Source organism: Artemia franciscana, chromosome 7 (genome assembly GCF_032884065.1).
Source record: "Artemia franciscana chromosome 7, ASM3288406v1, whole genome shotgun sequence".
Classification (NCBI taxonomy): Eukaryota; Metazoa; Arthropoda; class Branchiopoda; order Anostraca; family Artemiidae; genus Artemia; species Artemia franciscana.
The window spans coordinates 51,625,402-51,649,055 of NC_088869.1; the positions used below are offsets into that span (position 1 = coordinate 51,625,402).

Sequence of the window (23,654 nt, forward strand, 5' to 3'; positions counted from 1 at the left end):
GTCTGACCCTAGATGGTCGGCCAACAAGAACGATCCAAGCCGAGCAGATAATTTGCAGATAATAGAGCAGCTGAATAATGGGCCAAGCAATACATGTTCTAACCATCTCAACCTTTCTCTCTTTATAGCCCTAGATAGCGGGATTGAGCCACATTTTTAGGACAGCTTACTGTTTAAGATACGGTCAATAGGTCGGGTGCCGAAAACAATCCGTAGGTAATTTCCTTGGAAGGCATCTAGAAAATCCTCCACCGTTTTTAGAAGCATCGTCGCTTTAGAACCATACTTGACTACCGTCATCACTGTAGCTTCCAATATTCTAATCTTGGTTCGCAGACTTATCTTCCTCTCCTCCCAAACAATTTCGATAGTGAAAAACGCCCTCGGCTTGGGTATACTACTTTTAACATCTTCACTGCACCAACCGTCTTTACTAATGATACTAGGCTACCTAGGTAGGTGAAGCTGACCCCTTGATCAATCTTCTCGTTACCCAATATCACCTTTTTACCTTCACTTATTCCCAGTCTTAGCGACTTTGTCTTCTTAATATGAATTTTCAAACCTATTCTTGCACCCTGGACTCAAGAAACTTGTAGATGTTCATTCATTTTACTAAACATCAGAAATAACACTGTCTGTGGTCCCCAATCACAGTAAAGTTGGAAAAAATTAAATAACTATCTCACTTCAAGCACATAATGAAATTTAGGTATTCAAAGCAAGATTATCCTTATGTGTTGGACACAGAGTCAAAGACTAAGTTAAAATTCTTACTCCTGTATACGTCTTCACCAGCACGCACTTATTTTCAGTATTAAGTATTCACCAGTCCAAACAACATTGTAATATCACCCAAATATTAGAAGACCAAAAAACTACGAGGAGGCCTTCATTATCCTGACAAACATTGTGGTTCAGCCATAATTAACCGACTTTTATACACAAATAAGTCTGCTTTTGGGTTGATGAATCATCAAAGACATTATGTTTCTAGACTGAAATTGTGGTTGAAATTACATTTAGCAACTCGAGATGATTTAAATTTCACAACAGAATGTACGTTATTGTATATTGAAATTATTTCGTAATCCTCCAATCCTCTTTTTTGAAGTTCAAGGTATATTCCACCAAAAAAGACAAGATACATTGAGGTCACTCAAAATAGCATTATTTAATCTTTAAAATGAGAGACTTTGAAAGACATTAAAGGTGGTGAAGAAGAACCAGGAAATCATATTAGCTTTATTTTCCTTTACCATCATCACATGGACCGACTTTTTGTTAATCGCTCATCTTCCAACACGTGAACGTCATTTCGCCAGCTTTACTCAGTACACTAGGGTCTTCAAACTAGCCCAAGAGGCCTCCCTCCTTCGATCCTTCATAAAATTGAAAAAAATAGGCTTTGATTGCAAAAGAAGTTTGTACAATCAAAGATTAAATTAAATTAAAAAGTCTGCCAGCAAAACGTTATGTTCTCGTTAGCCGTCAATAGTAGCTACCACGATCATTACTGTGTGAATCTAGAATTTGAAACTAATTTATCTAGGATTGGCATGAAAACTAGCCTTTGTTGCGGGAATAACTAGTCATTACAGTGGTTCTGAACCTAAAATTACAAAGAGAGTAAATTCTAGCTTCTGATTTATACACCCGCCTAACAAAAGACCTTCACATCCAAATATATCGTGTTTTTGGAACGAGTACAAGCCAACAACTCGACACAGTTTAAGAAGTGCAAGGTCTTCATGGCTGAAAAAAAACAGCTAAGTTCCCCACGTCATCTTCATGCGAAGTCATCAAACACCTTCATAGTCAAAGACAGAAGAAGTGAAAAGGTATCACTACTTCAAAGTTCCCTAGTAGCAGATATGGTCAATTGACCAGATAAACTTAACTTGACGACACTAAGGTGAAGGCAAATTACCTCCTTAGGAACGATATCAAAGAAGAAAGCTTTTGTTTTTTTTTTACCAATGTTTGCCCAATAGAGACTTATCTAATGTTAAAACTTTTCATGAAGGTATCTTTCATTCCTTGGGCACCTGTGTGGACAAGACTTTCTAAGAATGACACAATGGAAAAACAATTTGAGAAAGCACTTGTCCCACAGTAGCCTCGGGTCATTGTTGATGACCCATCAAGTCTAAAGCCAAATTCCCACTTTCCCACTAATACAGGGTTCATGTGAACTGTACCAATGCGTTATTAAATAATAACCGATTAAAGTGATACATATTTTGATGCTATTTTTCTGTACCTTAAGTGTGCAGTTGGCCCAAACTACTGTTTGATAGTTAAAATGGCAATTCCGGCCAGGTGCTTAGAGATTCGTTTAGCAGAACGTTTAGCTAACTTCATAGCAGAACTCAAGTGACTGATGAGAGTGGATATAAAAGGGGTCCTAATAGAAGGGAATCCACATGGTGGTGCTGAGTTGGAATAAAATCGACCTTGAGACTTAATCCCTGCCTTCAACTGTTGTCCCCCTATGTACACCATGTGAGATTTTTGAGGTGGGAACAACATTGAAAGACTTTCCTAGAAGAGAAAGAAAGTAGAGAACTATATATTCAAGGGACAATTTAATTTTTGGTGCCTATTTTGCGTTTTTTGAACATCTTAGCAGTCATCGTACAGCCTTTTATCCTTCGCTGAAGACTAATTTTTCAAAACAAAGTTTTCCTGGTCGAAGTAAAGAGCGAAGCTGAAACTTAAAACGAACTAAAATTGTTGTTTCGCAGCATAATGTTTTTAGAAATGTTTTATTTCTACTCTACAAAAGATCCTACAGTAAACTGTTTTGTATTTGCAGGAAAGCACTAGTTTGGAATTATCCAGCAAACATAGAAAAATATCATCAGTCTGATTCTTAGAAAACACGATTTTAAACTTTCAGTGAATATGGACTGTGTCTCGCTTTTTACCAGCTTTGAAATACTGCTACAACCATGAGCAGATTTCAAGCTCCACAGAGAAATTAGATTGATGAATCTAGTCAATGTTCTGTCTGAAACAAGCAATTTGCGACAAGCCAGTAGCTGTAATTAGCACCAAAGGACGTTTTTTGTCATATATTTGAATTTCCAAAGTGTGTTTGTGTCCATTTTTTTTTCTTTAGTGATTACTCCGTCTATTGTACCTTTTTGACGGGCAATAAAGGAGTAATAACGATATAATTGAATCAATTAGTCCAAGATCTATCCAATCACCGAGTCAGAATTATGATATGACCCAAAATTTTCTCTAGTGAAGAATCTAAAATCGCTTCAAAAAAAAGGAATAGGGCCCTTTTTCAAGGATTTTCAACTAATTTTAGCTTAGTTTCGATCTAAAAAACCAAAGAAGACCAAATTTCAAAGATGTAATTTGGTAGATGGATAAAATTCAATCTCAAACTGCGAAATTACATTAAAGTTGTGATCTTTCGTTGATATATTAAAACCGTAGGAGAGCGGAAAAATAACATACTAAAAACTGTACGGGGAACACCAACCGTAAGTGCCATAGAAAATGTACCCATATATGTAAATACAAGGATTTCGGGTTTTGACATTTGACAAACTATTAAAAATGAAAATTTGAGTTAATTTTTATGCTAAAAATTCCAAAGAAAAACAGCATCTATAACGATCTTGTTCCTATCCATTCACTACAAACTTCAACTCCTCATGCAAAAAAAACTAAATAATAATAATAATAATTTGGGACTTATACGAACCACTGTACTAAAAAACTTAATGAGCATAAAAACTATAACGACAAATCTACCAAGCCCAAGCATTACCAAAGGCATAACAAAAAAGATTAGCCTAAACCATCTATAAAAAAAGGTTCACAACCCGGAAAAAAGTACCATCATGACTTATACAGGAAATGACGACTGTTGAGTCAAATTCAACCTGAAGCTAAGAAGAATCGTCAATATTTGAGAAGTAAAGTACGTCTACAATTAAAAATGGAAACCGCAAATACTATTTTCAAGACTCACTGAGTCGAAATGCATAGCAGACGTGACTGATTTTACAATCGTTCGTTATCTTTGCCAAGGTGCATCTTTGCCTAGCCAAACAAATACAGGATTATTCTCTTATGCGCGAGAAGTAATGTATTGCAACTGAAACAAAATCTAAATATTTAAATGTGGAATTACTTTAATATTAAATATTTTTAAGAAGAAAGGTTAAGTTCTTTGTACTCTTTCCTGAAATCACATTTGTTCTTTTTTATGATCTGCACTGTGATTCCTTATATTTACTACGAAAGGCATGTTTTACGTATATAAACAAAAATTTGTAAATGTATCTAAATAAAAGGTAGATGATAAATAAAAGGCTCCGAAACCTTCATGAGCTAAACACATTCGTTAGAGGATTGTTCCCACATTCAGAACCCGAGGGGTTTCACCCTATTATACAGATGGTGTACATCTTGGATCCGCTTCTTTTCCTGCCACGCATGGCAGAATGACGACATGAAGAGTTTTTTGCACTACACTTCGACAACTGGGTGCACATCACCTGGTGTACACGATTTTTAAAGGTGCGCAACTCTTCACCCATAATGTACCTACCGAGCAAGATCATCAAATAGAAATAGGAGTACTGCAGAAATACTGGGTCTGCTAAAAAATAAAATCAAACCCGAGTTTTCAGCCACAATTCATTCTGAAAGGCTGTTCCAAAATATAATTTTTCGAGAAACGATTTTTTTTTTTAACACGAGAAAACAAACTTACAATGGAATAAAAATAAGAAATATTTAGTGAAAGGACAGAATGTTTACAACACACCGGTCAGTCCGAAAATGTTCATTCACAGGTGTCACAGCGACATGTCACTGGTGTTAGAGAACCAAATTTTGCTCGAAAACAAGGCATTTGATTCTTGTATCCTCGGTCAAAATCTGGATCTTTCAAACAAACAGAAAATCGCAAACCGAGGTTTGACAGTGCCATACCCCGTATTGTAATATGTTCGTTTCGAGAAAGAGAGAGAGAGAGAGAGAGAGAGAGAGAGAGAGAGAGAGAGAGAGAGAGAGAGAGAGAGAGAGAGAGAGAGAGAGAGGGAGAGAGAGAGAGAGAGGGAGAGAGAGCGAGTGTGGGAGAGAGAGAGAGAGAGAGAGAGAGAGAGAGAGAGAGAGAGAGAGAGAGGCACAAAGAGAAGGAGAGACATAAAGCGAAAGAGAAACAAAGAGAAAGAAAGACAAAGAGAAAGAGAGGGACAAAGATAAAGAGAGAGACAAAGAGAAAGAAAGAGACAAAGAGAAAGAGAGATACAAAAAGAAAGAGAGATACAAAGAGAAAGAGAGACAAAGAGAAAGAGAAAGAGAGAGACAAAGAGAAAGACAAAGAGAAAGACAAAGAGAAAGAGAGAGACAAAGAGAAAGATAGAGACAAAGAGAAAGAGAGTGACAAGAGAGAGAGAGAGAGAGAGAGAGAGAGAGAGAGGAGAGAGAGAGAGAGAGAGAGAGAGAGAGAGAGAGAGAGAGGAGAGAGAGAAGAGAGAGAGAGAGAGAGAGAGAGAGAGAGAGAGAGAGAGAGAGAGAGAGGAGAGAGAGAGAGAGAGAGAGGAGAGAGAGAGAGAGAGAGAGAGAGAGAGAGAGAGAGAAAGAGAGAGACAAAGGGAGAGAAGAGAGAGGGGGAGGGTGGAATCCAACCAGCAATACTCCAGTGACTATTCTTAAAAGTTAATTCTCCTTAACCTCTGTGTTTTAAAGAGGTATTTTGCCAAAGTTTTGGAAATGTCTCTTTCGTCATTCTAAATGATGGATATGTATGCAGTACAGGCAAGTGGTGCCGAAAACATCCTAATTTTACATACTAAACCTAATCCCTCGCTGGCATGTGTAGGTATACTCAACGAAAAAAAAAATCAAGATTAATTTCATGCTTAATTTTTATTTTAGATGGTCAATTTCATTTAAATTCTCGCTTTTAAGAGAGACAACAAGAAAAAAAAGATTCGGCAAATTTGTCCCCACCAAGAGAGTCAGGATGTTTCCCCCTGCAAATTCTTCTCTTAACCTAAATCCATCAGCTTGTAAAATTCTCGCATCAGTCATCATAATATTTAATAAGGGTATATTTGTAACCTAAATATTTCAGTGTGAAGAGATGATGAGGTAAAAACTGTCAAAATATTGATGAGCTACTGCTAAGTGCCTTCTAATCAAATTCAAAACCAGCTCGTTGCTCGATATAACCTATAACCCATGCTATTTACTACACATATCTGACAAAGTATGTACTTAACTGAAAACAGAAAGATTCTACTACTAGAGTTTATTCCTTGAGAAACTACAGAATTGAAAGATTATTTACAGTCTATCTTTTCTTTGGGGGAACCATCCCCCATATTCCCCCTGGATAGTTCAGGATGTTCATTAGAAGAGAAATTGAAAGTTCTACTCACCTGTTTAAGTCAGAGGTAATACTATAACATTGCCATAAAAGAACCAAGATATGATGTGGGCTACCAGCCCAATGGTACGAGGGGTGGGGTAATAGTATAGCCCTCATTGCTGCAATCATTTTTTTATGTAAATGGCACCTTTTCCATATAAAATGTATATCAACCTTTAAATTTCATGTATTTCAATACTTAGAATAACAAAGCTCCTGGCACTACTTGTCACCGCCAATCCGCTAAGAATTTTGTGGCAAGACCCATGAAGCCCTGTCTCGCCTTTTCCCCTGTGACCGGTAGGCATGTGAATACAATATTTATACTACATAGAAAAGAATGTAACAATGAGAGTGATACTGTTACCCACCTCCAGTGCCAATAATAAAAGTGTAGAACAAAATTATTCCCATGAGGAATTATATATCAATTTCTACCTCCCCCTCCTTCACCAAAACTCATGCCATATTTAGATGAGGGATCAATGAGAGTTAGAACATTTGGACATTAAAATGCACTCATTGAGTTTCTCTGCGATGACTGAGTGTCTCTCGCCACGACTTCATATAGCTGACGTGTTCGCTTTTTCTAAGAATTGGCTCAAATGAAGCAAATCAGTTTAGATGTTAAAAAAAAAAAAGGTTTTTTCAACTGAAACTAAGGAGCAACATTAAAACTCAAAACTAGCAATACGAAGTAATTCCGTATACGAAGGGTTGCCAACCTCCTCAGCTCTTCACGCTGAAGTTTTTAGCACTTTTAAAAAAAGTTTTATTCTAATTAAACAGCCCTTATGTTTCATGGGTCGTTCTAAAAAAATTGGTACACACGGACAAACTTTAGAGTAAAGAGCAAGGTACTGATGAGAGGTGGTAACTCCTTTATATATGGAATAATTTCTGTTCATTTTGATCTTTAATGTTGCTCCATATTTTCAGTTCAAAAATTTTTTAATTTACTTTATTATCTTTTTCAAATAATGCCGGTAAATCTGGCTCATTATCCATAAAAAATACCCTCTACTCACGGAAAACTCATCCTTGGAAAGGTACTCCTGTATAAAATACACCCCCTCCCGTAAAATCCTCCCAGGACAATTCCATCCTTGCAGGAAACCCCCCTCCAGTCTTCTAGGATCATTAGTTCGACAAGATCACCTGTGGAAAAACTGAATTTTTTTAAAATAAAAACGTAACCGTCATCTTCTTTCGGGAAAAAATACAAAATTCCGCATTTTTGTATATAGGAGCTTGAAACTTCTACAGAAGGGTTCTCTGATAGGCTGAATCTGATGGTGCAATTTTAATTAAGATTCTTTGGTATGTAGTTCCCCTTTAGGGGGCGTTTCCCTATTTTTTGAAAATCACGCAAATTTTCTCAGGCTTGTAGGTTTAGAAACACTAAACTGTAACACTAATTTTGATGATATTATATATTTGGGATCAGCATAATAAGCCAGTTCTTTTGACCTGTATATTGACATCGAAATTCCGTTTTCTAGAGTTTCGGTAAATTTTGAACCGAGTAACTTCTTACTTACAGTTCGTTACCCCGAACTGCTTGATTGAAACGAAGCTTAAAAAGAAATGTAATAAATATTTTGTGTAATAAAAAAGGAGCTATGTTTCAGTACTCGAAAATTTCACAGCTTTTTCTTTCTACAAGAAAGTTTTGTAAAATTAGTAAAGAAAACAGTGAAAAATATAATGCATTTGCGTCAAACTACTGACAATAGTTAAAAATGGGTTGCCGCATATCAAGGGGCGGGATCTGTACTTTTCGAAAAAATCATATACTCTCTGAAATACAATATCTTCCGTAGGAAAAACAACTGAAAGCATAATATATGCATCTTCCTATCAAACTTTATCATTTTCCTAGCACTGCCTATGTAAAGTCATGTGACTTCAATATATGGCTTCGCTCCTTGGTAACAAAAAGAAATTGAGGTCCAATTGTTAAAGTTAGTCGTTTTCAAGTCAGAGAAACCAGCATATCTTTTTGGAAAGACGCTCTTTTTTTGGCAAACCCCTAAAGAACAAACCCCGGTTGCAACTGTCGTCAGCATACAGTTTTATTGTAACATCATTAATGGTTGCAAGGTACGACTATGACGCCATTCATCATCTTGCTGCAACCTAGTAAAGGACGAGCCACGGTCCATAGAAAAAAAAAAAAAAAACGCATTTAAATCAAACTAGCAAGTAATAAAAATTATATTTCTAGCTGGTTCAGGAATGCTAACCATCATCCAAATTACTCTTAATAGTAAAATTTGAAAACAAATGAAATTTGAAAAATAAAAAAAAACAAGTAAAATTTAAAATTTGAAAACAAATTTAATGAAAATTCTAAAATAGTCTGATAGCCCCCCCCCATGGAGTTTGATTGAAACAAAAAATTCATCACTGGAACCATCATGGACAAAACCCTGTGCGGCAAATTTACATCCCCCTGGGTTGAAAAAACAAGGACAATCACTTTTTTTGCACGGGTAGCACTGATGTGTTCTTTTTTTTCTTTCACTTTTAGTACAAAACGGAACTGAACTATCAGTTCATCAGTATAATTGTTTTTGGTGTTTGTGAACTATTAACTAAATTTTCATGACAAAATAACTAACAGTTGATATGGTCCTGGTTGTTATAATACAGATTGATATGGAGTCTAATCGTGGCTGCAGCAGTAGCTATAACCGAGTAAAAGACGAACACGTCCCATTGTAACAAAACAAAATATAGCCTGAACCCCCTAAAAACAGCGCTAGATCGAAACATAAAGTAAACCTTTGGAACCGCCTTAGAAAACTTAGTCCCTTGACTTAAACAATAAGGAAAATCCATTGGCTTGAAACACAAGAAAAGTGGCTAAAACCACGTAATTCTGCATCAGAAGGCACTGCAATAGCAGGACACTGGAACATTATAGAGAATTGTTTAAGGGTTCGTTTGAAAGAAAATTGCTACATCTGTAATAATAATAAAAATCTTTGGTAATAATAATAAAAATTTTTTTTACAGAAAGTCGAATTTTTACGAAAAATTACATTTTTTCCTATATGATGATAAATGACTATATATCTATAGGTTGTAATTATAAATGATATAAAAAGTAAACCCTGACTATAATGATGTCATCCGCGCAGTATATAACGAATTTATGCAATAGGTGTCTAATAAAAAAAGAAAAAGAAAAAAAAAAGAAAAGGAAACCGTAAATAGAAAACTAAGGAAAAATCTAGACTCTATGTCAGACGTATATACCTGTTACTATTAGACAATAGTTACTTTGTTATTGAGTGATTCAACTGAAATAATACTACGCAAAAATCACCTCAGTTACAAATCTCTAAAAAAAAATATATAAAATTCAAAAATGTTTATACTATTTTAGCAATAATTCTACCATTTGAATTGAAACTAGAAAAAATATCAGGAAACTTTAAATAGATTTCATTGTATTTTATTTCTTGGTTCAAAATCTTTAAATCTACTACATAAAATGCAAAAATATTATTAGTGTCTAAGCAACAATTCTACTTTTAGAATTTAAACTAGAAAAATACCTGAAAGTGTAAAAAAATTTTATTTCATTTCAGTTCTTAAGTATTTTGTTCCGCCATTTTGTCAGTTATATGACTCCTGACGTTACAAACCTGGTAACAAGATTTATGAAATTTTTATTGTTAACTGTATTCATACTTCTATTATACACAGATGCAACTGAAGGCCGTCGTCGGTTTCCTATCAAAGAGTCATACCAATGTGGCATATTTGAAAACCCTGAAGAAGGGGAGAGCCTTTTCCTAGCCCTTGAGGTAGAAGAGGACTATGAAGATTCAAGAGAGTTTCATGTTTCTTTTACTATCAATGCTCCGTATATCGAATACGCAGATCGGTTTTATATCGATTTTAAACGTCGATATTTCATTTACTATGGCAAAGATGATCAAATAATTGTTGAAATTGGAAAGGGGAAAAGGAGACCACCATTTATACTCTGCTCAATTGACTTCCCTTGGAAAAATATGGTTCAAGACAGGAGAGCTACCTATAAGCTAAGGATAAGAGACCATCCAACAGAGGGTTTAAGAATTGGCGTTATAATCAGAGCACAGGATAGTATTTGGGAAAAATTGGGTCTAAACTTTGCGGGTAATGAAGAGATTCTTGGATGTTACGACAGGTCAGGAAGAGATGTTGCGGATCAGCCTGAACTTAAAATCAAATTCACTGATAGCATTAAAGGCGTGTTTGAACTACCTTGCCCATCCTCCGCGTCAAGTCTTAAAGTGGGGGGTACAGTACTTGTACTATGCACACTAACACTTATATTATCCATTGTGTGTGTTTAAACTAAATCCTACATTGCCACAGCTTGGCTTGAACTTCAATCCTTAAATTTTTAAGGAGAGCAACATCACCGTTTTGCTGTGGCGACGGATTCACGGCATGATTTTTTTTTTTTTTTTTTTTTTTTTTTTTTTTTTTTACTGAAAATTTTATCGTTTAGGCGAAATACAGTTTTTTGGCAATGGCAGTTCCAATCATGTATTTTTTTGTTTCGACGCAACGCCATTTTCAAGACAAAAATTTCATAAAACTTGTTAATAAAACCCAGCAATAAGAAAGTCCGCTTTAAAAACTGGCCAGTATGGAAAAATTTACTATTTGTAGCTAAATTAGGAATGGTAACTATTATCATTAAATGTTATTTCGAAAACAAATTCATGGAAGGTTTCGAAAAATAGCATGAAACCCTTGCAAAACAGTGTCGGATCGAAACAAAAAGTACACCACTGGACGTCAGGGTCGAAAAATTCATATAGCGAACTTATAGTCCCTGGGCTTGAACAACAAACAATATCCCTTTTTAACATGGGTAGCATTGACGTGCTCTCTTTTTTTTTCACTGCTAGCGACATATTCGTGTTTATGTAAATAATAAAACATGTGTTAAAAATAACAAACAATTTTAACAAAAACTACATCTCCGTATACAATATGGCGTTATATTGGGTATGATATTTGAGCGACTCTGTTGTCTGATCTCCCTTGGGTCGTTCTTTATTGTATCCAGGTAAGAAAGGACCGAAGACTTTTTCCAGCGTCTGATATATGATGTAATTAAAAAGGATAAGAGAGGATAGTGGACAGAATCGTAAAAAAGAGGGAGGGAATAGAAGGTAATTGTTTATTCAAAGTGAATTGGATGAATTCAAAATTCACTTATCCCAATATATAAAACTCAATATAGTCCTGTGGTAGCGCAGTGGATTTGACCTTAGCTTGGTAATACGGGACCCAGAGATCGAATCACGCTGCAGGAATGCACTGTAGGGCCGACGCAGGGACCTTAGTAGTCAAGAAGCGTCGTTAATTCTTAAATAAAATAAATAAATAAAACTCAATATAAGGATGCCCTAACTATGTATTTATTGTACTCATAGGCTATAACCATTAACAAAAAATCGAAAAAATTTGTAAAAACAATAAAACAAACATGAAATGTAAAACTTTATTTGAAGTACAAGTGATATACCACGTCGCTCACTTACCTAGAGGATTCGTCGCCGGAGTTGTCACTGCTTTCCGGAGAACTAAGGCACTTAACACGGACATCTAGTGGAGGAGTACCGAGGTTAAAAACAACCTTGGGAAGTGCCACCGCTAACCCAGTTTCTTCTACAAGGGCCGCAATTGAATTTCTTTGATAGGCATCGTTGGGTGATTTTTTTCGTCGAAACATTGTGCTGATTCGATTTTCACCATGCCCAAACCCCGGAGCTGGGGATTTACTTCTTCCAGGACTAGGGGATTTACTTAAAAAGTTGGACGATGCTAAAAAATCCGGTCGGAAACTATTCGGGGGACTCAAATCGTCCCCTAGAAAAGGACTTCTCTTCTTCGTAAACATGACTTATCTTAAAAATAATCCGAAAAACACCAGAATAAAGTTGTAAGGAGATTCAAATTCAATACACATTCCTGGTTAAGCAATCGATAACTGTTTTTCAGATCTTGGCTCGGAAACAGACACACGATTCTAGGCGTGATAAATAGGCAGTGCCAATCCCATCAATTAATTAACAAATTTTAGCTTCGTTCCAATATTGAGCATTCTTTTTCTTTTTATCGTTGCTCCTCCAGCTTAGATAAATTGATTTAAACAGTTATTCCTGTGATTTCTGCCAAGCTCAAAACGAAATCAACTGAATTTCCACCTGCTATTCAATCTCAAAAAGCTGTACACACTATTTTTTCAAACTATTTCTCAAATGTCACACTATTTTTTCAAATATTTTTTCAAAATATTTTCATATTTTGAAGATACGAAATCAAAGCACAACAAGTATTCAAGAGTCCACAACTCTAAAGTAGAAAAAAAATTTCACCAGAAGTATCCGTTTATTGAAATTTCATTAGTTAAAAATAAAACCATTAAATAATCCTTTTCTAGTTTTAGATAGTGCTTCAAAGAAGCAAGAAGATGTTAGAAACACGCCAACGACTTGTTGACCTTGCAGCCAAGGCGATACACCAAACAGTAAGTAGACTTTAAGTAGCACAAAACTGGGCTATCCAACAAAATATTCAACAATAACAGAAATTTGAGGTGACACTTAAATCAATGCTCACTGATAAATCCTATTTTTATCTCACATCAGAGATATGCCAACACAGAATAGTTGAAGGACCTAGGCTTTAATCAGCACATTAGAGAACAAAAAGTGATCAATCTAAAAACAAGGCTACGTAGGCTTTTACTAGAAGTGTATCTCTTTGGAAACTGTTGGAAATAGGTGGCCGCTCATTTTCGAGCGGATGTTTGGCAAGGAGCAATGGTTTTTGGGGAAACCGCAAAAACATCCACACTAGATAAATTGGATGGACTTCACAGAAAAAAGTCAGTGTCAGTGGTGGGAGAATTCAGGAAAAATAATCAAATTTCTCCAAGAAGTGCCGAAAGCACGAATCACGTAACAATCACGTGTTAATCTGTGATTGAGAGACAACGCTCATTCCTAAACTAGGTACGTAATCAGGCTGAGTAAGATAAGAGGAAGTAACCAAGGAATGCATGGTCATATAAGGGCAAGAAAAATATTAAGGACCTAACGGCAAATAGGAGCAAGCAGACCTAAGAGACAAACATTGCTCAACATTATCTTTTCATTAGAAATTCAACACATTGCTGATATTCATTCTGAAAAAACGAGTTCATAAAAAAATTATAAATTTCTCCTAATGCAAATTTTCTATTTGCTTTCATCTATATGAGCCGTCTTACAAACTATTTTTAAATTATAATCTTTGTGAATTGGAAAAGGGAATTTAAAGGTTAATTAAAAAATATATTGATACTACAAAAAAAGCAGATAGAGCTAGGGCGACTGTAAAAAAAAAAAAAAAAAAAAAAAAAAAAAAAAAAAAAAAAAAAAAAAAAAAAAAAAAAAAAAAAAAACACAACAATCAACTGTTCGAAAATCGCGGTTCTAAACCGCGAAATGATATAATGAACAAAAATTCAACACATGATTATTAGAGATTAAAAATATATCTACCAAAGTTAAATTGATGCAAATGAACTTTAATTTACTTCATACCAAGCAAGTTAGTACCATTATAGTTGTTTCTCATAGGTTTTTTCCGAAATAAGATGAAAACAAAATAATTCCTATGAAGATATCCTCTCCATAAGATTAGATAATCAGTTCAAAAATCTGCCAATAAACATGTGCGTCGGAATTAGTTTCTTGGTAGGGAGGGGGACAACTTAAAAATCACCAAAAATTGGTTATTCATATGTAGTATAATAATGAGACTCGTAAAAATATCAATTACAGAGGAGAGGGGAATTCCGCCTTTTTATTTGATTTTTTTAAACTTTAAGTTTTAGAAGTAATTGACAAGCCGAAATTTTCGAGAAAAGGAAATTCCAATAACATTTAGATCCTACCTTTTCTAGTAACCCCTAGCTTCGACACAGTTATTTAACCTTCCCTACTTAGAATTGAATAGAACTAAATTAGAAAAAAAACACTTTTTCAACTAACAAATACAAAGTTGAAACAATAGGGAAAATCTTTTCAAGACAGTGGAAATCAATTCTGTGAGTATTTCGGCCCTATGTCCAAGGGCCGTCTTCAGCACAATAAGAGAAAGAGAGAGACAAAAAATATGTATATATATAAACTTACATTAAAAATTCTTTAACTTTATTAGTTTTAATTTTCGCATTTTAATGTAAGTTTATTTATATATAAAATTTTTTTCTCTCTCTCTTTCTCGTATTGTGCTGAAGACGGCCCTTGGACATAGGGCCGAAATATTCACAGAATTGATTTCCACTGTCTTGAAAAGATTTTCCCTATTGTTTCAACTTTGTATTTGTTTGTTATGGAAAGGCAGTATGGTCTTCGTCGCTATTTTTTCAACTGAAAGTAAGAATCAAAATTCGAACTTAAAACGAATAGAAATTATCACGTATATGAGGGGGGTTGCCCCCTCCTCATTGCATTGCTCTTCCCGCAAATTTTTTAGTAATTTTTTGAAAAGATTCAAAGCAAAGTTTGACTTTTTGTCCTAATTGTTTAAGAATGACACCTGATACGCCCCTGCGTATCAGGTGTCATTCTTAAACAATTAGGACAAAAAGTCAAACTTTGCTGTAAAGAGCAAGGTAGTGAGGAGGGGACAACCCTCCTCATATACATGATAATTTCAGTTCGTTTTAGCTTTTGAATGTTCTTCCTTACTTTCAGTTAAAAAAACTTGTTTTTTCTATTTAATTTCTGATCGTTTTTTAAATGATGCGAGGAAACATGTCTCCCCCATCCGCTGAAAAATGCCCCCTCCCCACAGAAAGACCCTCTAGACAATTCAATACCGATGAGAGTTTACCCCGGACAATTACCCTTAACATATCCATACATAAAATTGAGTCAGCAAAGAGAAAGTAAGACAAATAATAAGAATTTCGCTTAGGGACTTAAGAAAATTCTCTCGTATAAAATTTCGCACTCAGAAACTTCCCTCTCCGTGGAAAATTCTCCCCCCCTCCCAAACCAAAAAATGTATGCATACTTTTCAATAAGAATATGTGACAATGGGTAAATTTCCTAACTTCAAGACCTTTCTCCAGGGGCTTTGGGGGGTCATGTTATCTCCAAAGGTATAGTTATTGGACCTTTCAATTATGCTGAACAAAATGACGAGTTCATAATTTTGGTCAGACGCCTTCGAGAAAAGGGGCCGTGGGAGTGGGACTATCTGTCCTCCAATAACTATAGCTATAAAGAGTAGCTCTAAAAGGGCACTAGAACTTTAATGTCCTTAGAAAGAACTCATTCGAACGGAAATTAAAAATTGTAGTGTCATTTTAATATATATATATTCGACTTTTAAGAAAAAGAAGTGCAGGCAAAGAATGGCGGGAAACTGACAAAAATAAAATGTATTCCCAGGAACAAACGAAAGTAGGTGAGTTTCGCAATGCTTGTTATCAAATCTTCTAGTAGAATTCCTTAAATAACGGTACTTGTCTGTTAAACGAAACACACTCAAGAATTACGCTGTATAAGATCTGACATAAAGCGGCTTGCCTCTCTGGGATCGGTTATGGTTTGCTTACTTTGAGTGAGAGAAACTACGATGTATGTATAATTAATTAAATATTTAATATATATAGAGGTGGTTAGGGGTTAGGTTATGTTAAGTATTTAATGTAATGCGTTCCGCGCGGCCACCTTTTCATAATTCTTTGTCGTAGTTTCCATAATCTGATTTCTACAAATTTATACTATCAAGTTTTGGTATATTTCATTACAACATATTTTTTTTTTTTTAATAATCACAATATTGTTATACTTATTTCAATATGTTACCAATAAAAATGTAAAAAAAATTTGTAGCTCAAAATCATTAAAAATGCTCTTTTTATCGTTCTGTTAATAATATTAAGATTAAGAGACTTTAGAAACTATTTAGTCTCTGCTAACCAATGCCCAAACGTTGGGCTGTGTAAAATAAGGGACAGACATAGATTTAAGGGGTCAAAGTGTCTCAAATTTTAGTGATCAAAAGAAAAAAGAGCAATTTTATGATAGTCAATAAAACAGTAGAGAGCGATGAGTCTTTACTTGGTAAAGAGCATTATACCTCCCACGTCCTTTTCCCCCCGATTTCATCATATAAAACAGATTAACGTAGAAACTTGGGAGAGGGATTATTACATCAAGAATTAATTTTTTAGTGCCCCTTCAAGGAATCAAATCGCGAACTGTAGTAAGGAGCGACCCGGCTCAATAGTAACCGAAACTCTAAAAAACGGAATTTTCATAACAATAGTTACATCAAAAGAATCGCATTTTAATGCTGAATTTTAATGTTCGTGAAAAACTAAAGTTCTAGTTGTCTTTTTAAATAACCAAAAAATTGGAGGGTAACTAGGCCTACTCCCCCGCTCCTTTTTTCTCAAAACCGTCCGATCAAAACTATGAGAAAGCCATTTAGCCATAAAAATAAATAAATAAGGCTGTTCCCACTTCAACGCCCCGCTCTTTACGCTAAAGTTTTTCACTGTTTTAAAGAGTAGAGTTGAGAGAAAGAGTCAAACTTTAGCACAAAAAGCGGGGCATTGAGGAGGGAACAGCCTCTTTCATATACGGAGTAATTTCTGTTCGTTTTAATTTTTATTATCGCTTCTTACTTTCAGTTTAAAAAAACTTGTTTTTTTTATTTAATTGAGGAAAAAATCGACGGTTGTACCCAAGTCAAATGGTCCCACCACCTGAATTCGGATCAAAGTTTCTATACATCCATTTTAATCAAAACACTTGAAGATGTGCATAAAATGTGCACCAGCGGGGACCTGATCCGTGACGTCCGAGGGAGATAAGCCCCCAATTATACAAATATTCCGTTCAAACAAAGGCTTAGTAAATACATGTTAATAGACACGAGGACTCACTATAATCAGCTGAGATTATTTATTACTTGGCAAACATTGAAAGTAGGAAGTCCCAAATCAAAACGTGGCAAGTGGATATTTCATAAATGACGTTTGGTTTACAACACAGTTAGTAATTGTGTATTTCCCAAATCAATAATTAGAATTACGGGGCTAAAACTGCAATATGGACGTCTGAACCACAACAAAGCATGAAACTTCCAATTCCCACAAAAATTTGCATGAAAATATATTTTGGTCGGTGTAATTTTTCGCTTGTACAACTGGGGGGGGAGGGGGAGGGTTGTATCATTCCGTATTGCGTGTCCAAATCGTAATTTATCGTTAGAGAAAAACGGTGAATTTGAATGGTTTGATCATTACTTATGTTTTCCACCAAATATATTCTCAGAAGTTATTTACAGTTATGACCCTGTACCCAGAACAATCATAACTGTACTGAGATAGGGGCAGATTTAGAGCAAAACTTGGGGAGAATGTGACAAGGACGCCAATGAGCAAAACCTAGGGGGGGCCAATGTGACAAAGGTGTTAATAATTGACAAAATTGACAAATTTATTTTTAAAAAGAGTAAAAAAAGGATAATGGGGCGACAGAAAAACTCTTGGGAGGGACCCGGGCCCCTCCCCCCGATCCCTGGGTCTGCCAGTGTACTGGGTACAGGAACCATTCCAGTATTCAAATGGTCAGCCTTAGTTCCACTTGGGTTAGTTCCTGACTGGAATTTCTTTCCCTGATGGTCATATCATGGTTGCACTTTGGCATTCCTGGAGGAGACTGACAACACTCCAATTATCAAGACGACAAAAATGAATGAATACAGATTCTACGCCGATTTTCGGCTATTCATATTATATAAGCATGAACTCAATAGAGCGATGATCTTCTAAGTGTGCTCCATGTAATAATACGAGGAGACTTTCCACGAGCTGAATCCAAGCCAACGTTCCACGAGCTAACTTTTCAACTCAATTTTAATGAACAGCTTATTCAAATCAATAAAGTACTTTTAAAACAAACATAGTGTGCACATCTATAATAATTGATTAATGCTTCTTAAAATAACAATAAAGGAGTTTGAGGCGAAAGAAACTTGGCAAAAGCACAAGCAAAAGTCACAAGCGTTAGTTGTTAATTCTCAAAACCCTTTTTTTTCTGCAACTATGCACAAGTGGCCTATCGTGCAGGACCGAGTAAAAAAAAAATTAATTGCTCGAAAATAAAAGAGCAATTGAGCTTTAAAATGTATTCCCGATTCCGAATAGAATAGCTCGATCTTTTACCATCACTCTCCTCATTTGTCCATACTATCACGATGGAAGAAAATAAATCAATATGGGGACCATGTTAAAAGAAGGAATCCACAGTCCATGAGGATTTGTCCAACCAATATGAAAAACGACATAAATAGGACATCCTAGTCTTTGCCAATAGTATATTAGATCTGGAAAAAGTTGACAACAGGATTTGGCGTCCCTTTCCATTCATTTCCGTTGCGTAGAGGAGAATATTGCAGGAGACTTTACCAATAGATAAAACAAATAAAAATGGACAATCTCCCAATTTCATCTTGAATCATTGCAAGTCACACCTTAACAGTGTGACTCATCCACTCGGAAGTAGAACGTGGTTCAAAGGTAAAAGTGTCAGTCTATGCTTTTTGTCATTCAAAGGAATCGTGACTCAAAGCTTACTGGTGTTTTCGGTGATTTACAGTTTAGATAGGGTTTACCTAAAATAAAGTAGTTCATATGCTCTCAACCGTGATACCAACAAGAAACTGAAGCAATTCCATTGATCTAAAGACACGCCATGTACAGTACAAACTCGGAGACCCCTTCCCCCATAATTCTATGACTTTAAAATTTTCTAATTTGTTCATAATTTAATGATATTTTCATTTAATGCACACGTTTTTGCTGTTTTCGTGAAAAAACATATGTCTCAGGGTCTATACGGTGGATTTGGACGCTGGCAATTAGGCATACTATTTCAATTAATAGATAACAATGACTGTTCAAAATTCTAGTATCTCTTTTTCGCTGATATTATACCTATACTGGGCATATGCTATTTGTGGTAAATTCTCAATAATAAAACGGGTCTTCTGATATAACTCAGAACTTTTTCTTTTCTAGTAGTAAAGTTAGAAAGCCTAGAAGGGGTAAAATATGCTACACAAAAGCAGCTCCCGAAAAGTCTGGAAGGCGTGACATATGCTATGACCCAAAACGTCTCATAAAATGAATCTACTCTTTAAATACACTTCGGGTCTGGCTGGTACCAAAGCCCCCAAAATTTGCCTTTGCCTCTATTAGTTAGTTCAAACTACAACAAGATACAGGCGCAGAGAAAAGTCCAGAGGCCCAAATTTTTACACAACTACATCAGATAGTGCGCAACGTCTTTTTCGGGTACTGACATAAAAGGGGTTTGCACCAAATGACATGGCAACTTGACGGCATTAGAATGAAGCCCAACAAGTAGTTCAGCTCCATTTGAGACTAACGGTTTAAAACCCACATTTAAAACATTAGTTAAATAATTGATTTGAAACTCATGCTGATAAAAATGAAATTAATGTCAAAGGTCCACGAAATCAAGTCCCATAAATACTTTCCCATTATGGTCCCAACCTGTGTATTTTTTATTTTTTATTTTTTGTCTATGCGACACCCAAAACGATTTGTGTCAATAAATGTTAGCAACAAGTAGTGATAGTGTCGCTGAAAAATGCCTGAAGTCAAATCTGGTTTTATACAACAAGTTTGTCCAATGCCAAAATTGGAAAAAAAGTTCATTTTTAGGCTAGTGCTTTTCAATGTGGGAATGAATTTCTGCATGATGGCGTATTTGCTTTAAGCGTAGTCCATGATTTTCAATTAATTTCTCAAAAAAAAGGAAGCCCATCAAATCACATCCTTGTTGACCTTGAAGATAATGCCTGGCTTTGTACTAGGTCAATCCACTATGTGTACACCATGCGTGTCATCAATGTAATGACGGAAGATCAGAAAGAAAACTTGATAAATGCAAGAAGAAAACACCAGAGGTACAAATTCTTAAAATATGTTGCACGCAACCCCTTAAACGGGTCTTCCCATCTGCCCAATCCCAAGTAGCTAGATCATGGTTGCGGCGGTAGCAGCAACCTAGCAAAAAACGAACCAAGGCCCATAGTAACCAAAAATTGAAAAACTCGTTAAAAATAAGTGGCAAGTAAGAGGAAATTGTCATTTCTAGCTTATTTAGGAATGGTAACCATTATATGAATTAGTCTCAACAGCAAAATTTATTTTGAAAAATATTTAAAGGAATCTTCTTAGAGAGATCTGTCTTGCATTATTGATTAAAAGAATAACTCGTGCTACCTTATTTAACAAGTCAGTAGCAGCCTGGTGCTTTTGTACAGAAAAAAATCCTTTCAGTATTATACACAAGCCACACCATAACACACCTATGGAAAAAAAAGCCACGACTTATGAATGATACATAGTTTCCCTTGGTTGTAACGTCAAATTTTTATTACAGAAGCAGAGAATAAGAAAATGGTAATAAATTGGTTTGAAAATCCATTATCAAGAGTAATTTATTCCCAGCTATTTTTTACCTTCTGTCAGATAAATGACACAGATATATATATATATATATATATATATATATATATATATATATATATATATATATATATATATATATATATATATATATATATATATATATATATATATATAAATTCCAAGCTTCCATCATATCCGAATTCAAAAAAATATAATTTTTTTATTCTTCAATCTAATTGGTCAATCATAAAGATTCACGTTTTTAAGCTGAAAATAACTCGCATCAACAAGTTTTGGACGGGGCAGATTACAGACATTTAGTACTAGATTACAGTGGTTTTTTTTTTTTTTTTTTTTTTTTTTTTTTTTTTTTTTTTTTTTTTTTGTATGCAGCCTACTTTTTAATTCCTCCACATGTGTGAAGATAATGTATTCCCGGCATTATTTCTGAAAAATCTCTTTTAAAATGTAGTGTCAAAAAAGCACAAATAAGATCGGAAATCAATTTGACCAATCGACCCAGATTGCCCAACAGTTGGGGGTGTCCATCTCTATTGTGTAAAACACATTTCCTAATGATACACTTGGATTGCGTCTGCGTTTCAATCTAGAAATCAAGAGGCATTACGGATATAGGCGAATAAGGTATTAAGGCAAACAAACTTCCAGTTGCACAGGAGATCCTTTTGATCTCCCGGGATAAAAGAGATCGTGAGGGGGGGGGGTCAATTCCTAAGTATAAAATATTCCTTGGCACAGACTTAAGCAGGTTTTTTGGATTGAGATGGGGTTTATAAGGCAAGGATGGTTACCTCCTAACGTCCAAACTGATTTACTTGCGTTTCGACCTAAAGACTTCATCCGTAGCCCAACCTTTATCTTTAAGGAACTACAAGAGACTTTTTTTTCCAACCAAAAGTGAGATGAATTCCAATAATAGCACATGTCTAACTGTTCGCCCCTGTGTTTTTACGCAGTGACGTTGATATTTAAGCTCTGGTTGCCTAACCTTATATGTTAGCTGGACCACAGCACAAATACTTGTCCTGTTACAACACTTACAGTTAATCTGCCTGTACCCAGTAGCGGGGGGAGGGAGGATTACCCTCTGAAATTAGTAAGTAGATTTTTCTGCTCGTTTAAGTTTTGAATATCCCTGCTGGGTCATATTCGTAATCTTCCCTGTTTTTAAGTTGGACACAACCACATGTTAACGTTAAATTGTTTGATTTTTATGTTAAATAATAACATTTTGTGGAACAACCAAAAAACTTGTGGGACGATAATAATCACAGAAGATCAAAGTATGGCAATTATTTCAAAAGTTACTAGATACTACAATTCCACAAAAAAGGCTACAAAAGGAACAGACAACGGAAGTGCATTATGATAATAGTCAAACCGCACCTTCTTTTTATAACTTGTCTCAAATTGTACAAAACTCATTTCAAATATTTTACAGCATGCGCTTCCGCCTGAAAACACGAAAAATGGCTAATGAAAGCATTTTCATGATTGGTTATCAAAATAGCGTATTTCCATTACAACAAAGTATGCAGCATGGGCACCATCATCGTACCAACTAAGTGTATGTAAAGGACCAGGGGCTATTTTTTCTGAAGGTAAAATTCCTGAAGTATATTTTTTTCTGAAGGAAAATTTTTCGAGTTTGGCTTTGTAGGGCTTTCAATCTCTTTACTCAATTGGTCATCTGAAGACGAGATATTCATTACAGGCAAAGATCCCAAAAAAATCGCAAGGTGTGAGACATCTACAAACAGTATCAATCACAGCTGTCGCAAAGCTGCGTTCACGAGCGTTTCTATTTGGACTTGCATGCCTAGGCACGTATGTATCTAGACGTGAATATATGGGCAGTTCCCGTTCACACATAAAATTTGGTACTTTGACTGAAAAAGCTGCAGATTTCAAAAGAGTTCAAATTCTTCTAACCAGAAATTCTGTTGTCACTATATTATGGTACTTGCGTGTTATCCCAACCACACTCAAGAAGTGAAGTATAGAAGTATGTGAAGTGAAGTATCCACCAAGGAGTCTGATGAAAATATAATGATTTAGTAACAAAAACCTTATCAATCCTATTTATTAAATATTTAAAAAACCTGCATAGTAATTTATCTTGCTCAGGCTAAGCTAATTATCTACGAATGGAGACAGAGAAATCAGTTTTACTCAGATCAAAAACTTGAGTGTGGTCGGGATAACACGTCAGTACCTTCATCAAGAGTGACGCCCACGTCTAGGTCTCGCTAAAGTTCACACATAAGCAAGTACATGCCTAGACACCCATGTTTAGACATGTACGTTTTCCTGAACCTGCATATGAACACTACTTAAGGCAGCGCCTCCCATTTATGTAAGGTATGATTTTGGCCTGAAATTCTTGTTTAGGCAGCTCCCTCTGAAGACAGACCTAACTACAAATTACGAGGATGGACCTGTATAGTTTCGAAGAGTCTGTTTAAACTCTTCTACAGAAATTTTCCAATCCCAGGGCGAAGGATTTAACAATTCATATTCTTTCTTTAAAGTTTCGATTAATTTTGCTTCAGGAATGCAATTTGTGACTAGGCTTGTTAGATTGGTTGACGACCTTCGAGTTCGAGGAGAAAAAATGTATGAGAGATATACCCATTTAAATATGAGTAAAAACAAAGCTCCTCGTGATACTCATGAGACCCTCCCCTACCATCA

At 35.4% G+C, this 23,654-nt stretch overlaps 2 protein-coding genes across 12 annotated transcripts in view; one reads left to right on the forward strand and one right to left on the reverse strand.

Moving 5' to 3' along the window:
• LOC136029437 (rho guanine nucleotide exchange factor 11-like) overlaps window positions 1-23,654 on the reverse strand; it is a 349,966-nt gene that overhangs the window by 148,752 nt on the left and 177,560 nt on the right. The window lies entirely within an intron of this gene.
• LOC136029438 (uncharacterized) lies at window positions 9,419-22,537 on the forward strand. Its single transcript, XM_065707836.1, has 2 exons — window positions 9,419-13,440; window positions 22,402-22,537. Exon 1 carries the CDS (start codon window positions 10,042-10,044, stop codon window positions 10,759-10,761), a length of 720 nt encoding a protein of 239 aa, XP_065563908.1. The 5' UTR covers window positions 9,419-10,041; the 3' UTR covers window positions 10,762-13,440; window positions 22,402-22,537.

What these genes read in the sequence shown, in the direction of transcription:
- LOC136029438 (XM_065707836.1), top strand. Translation starts at nt 10,042, where the DNA reads ATGACTCCTGACGTTACAAACCTGGTAACAAGATTTATGAAATTTTTA.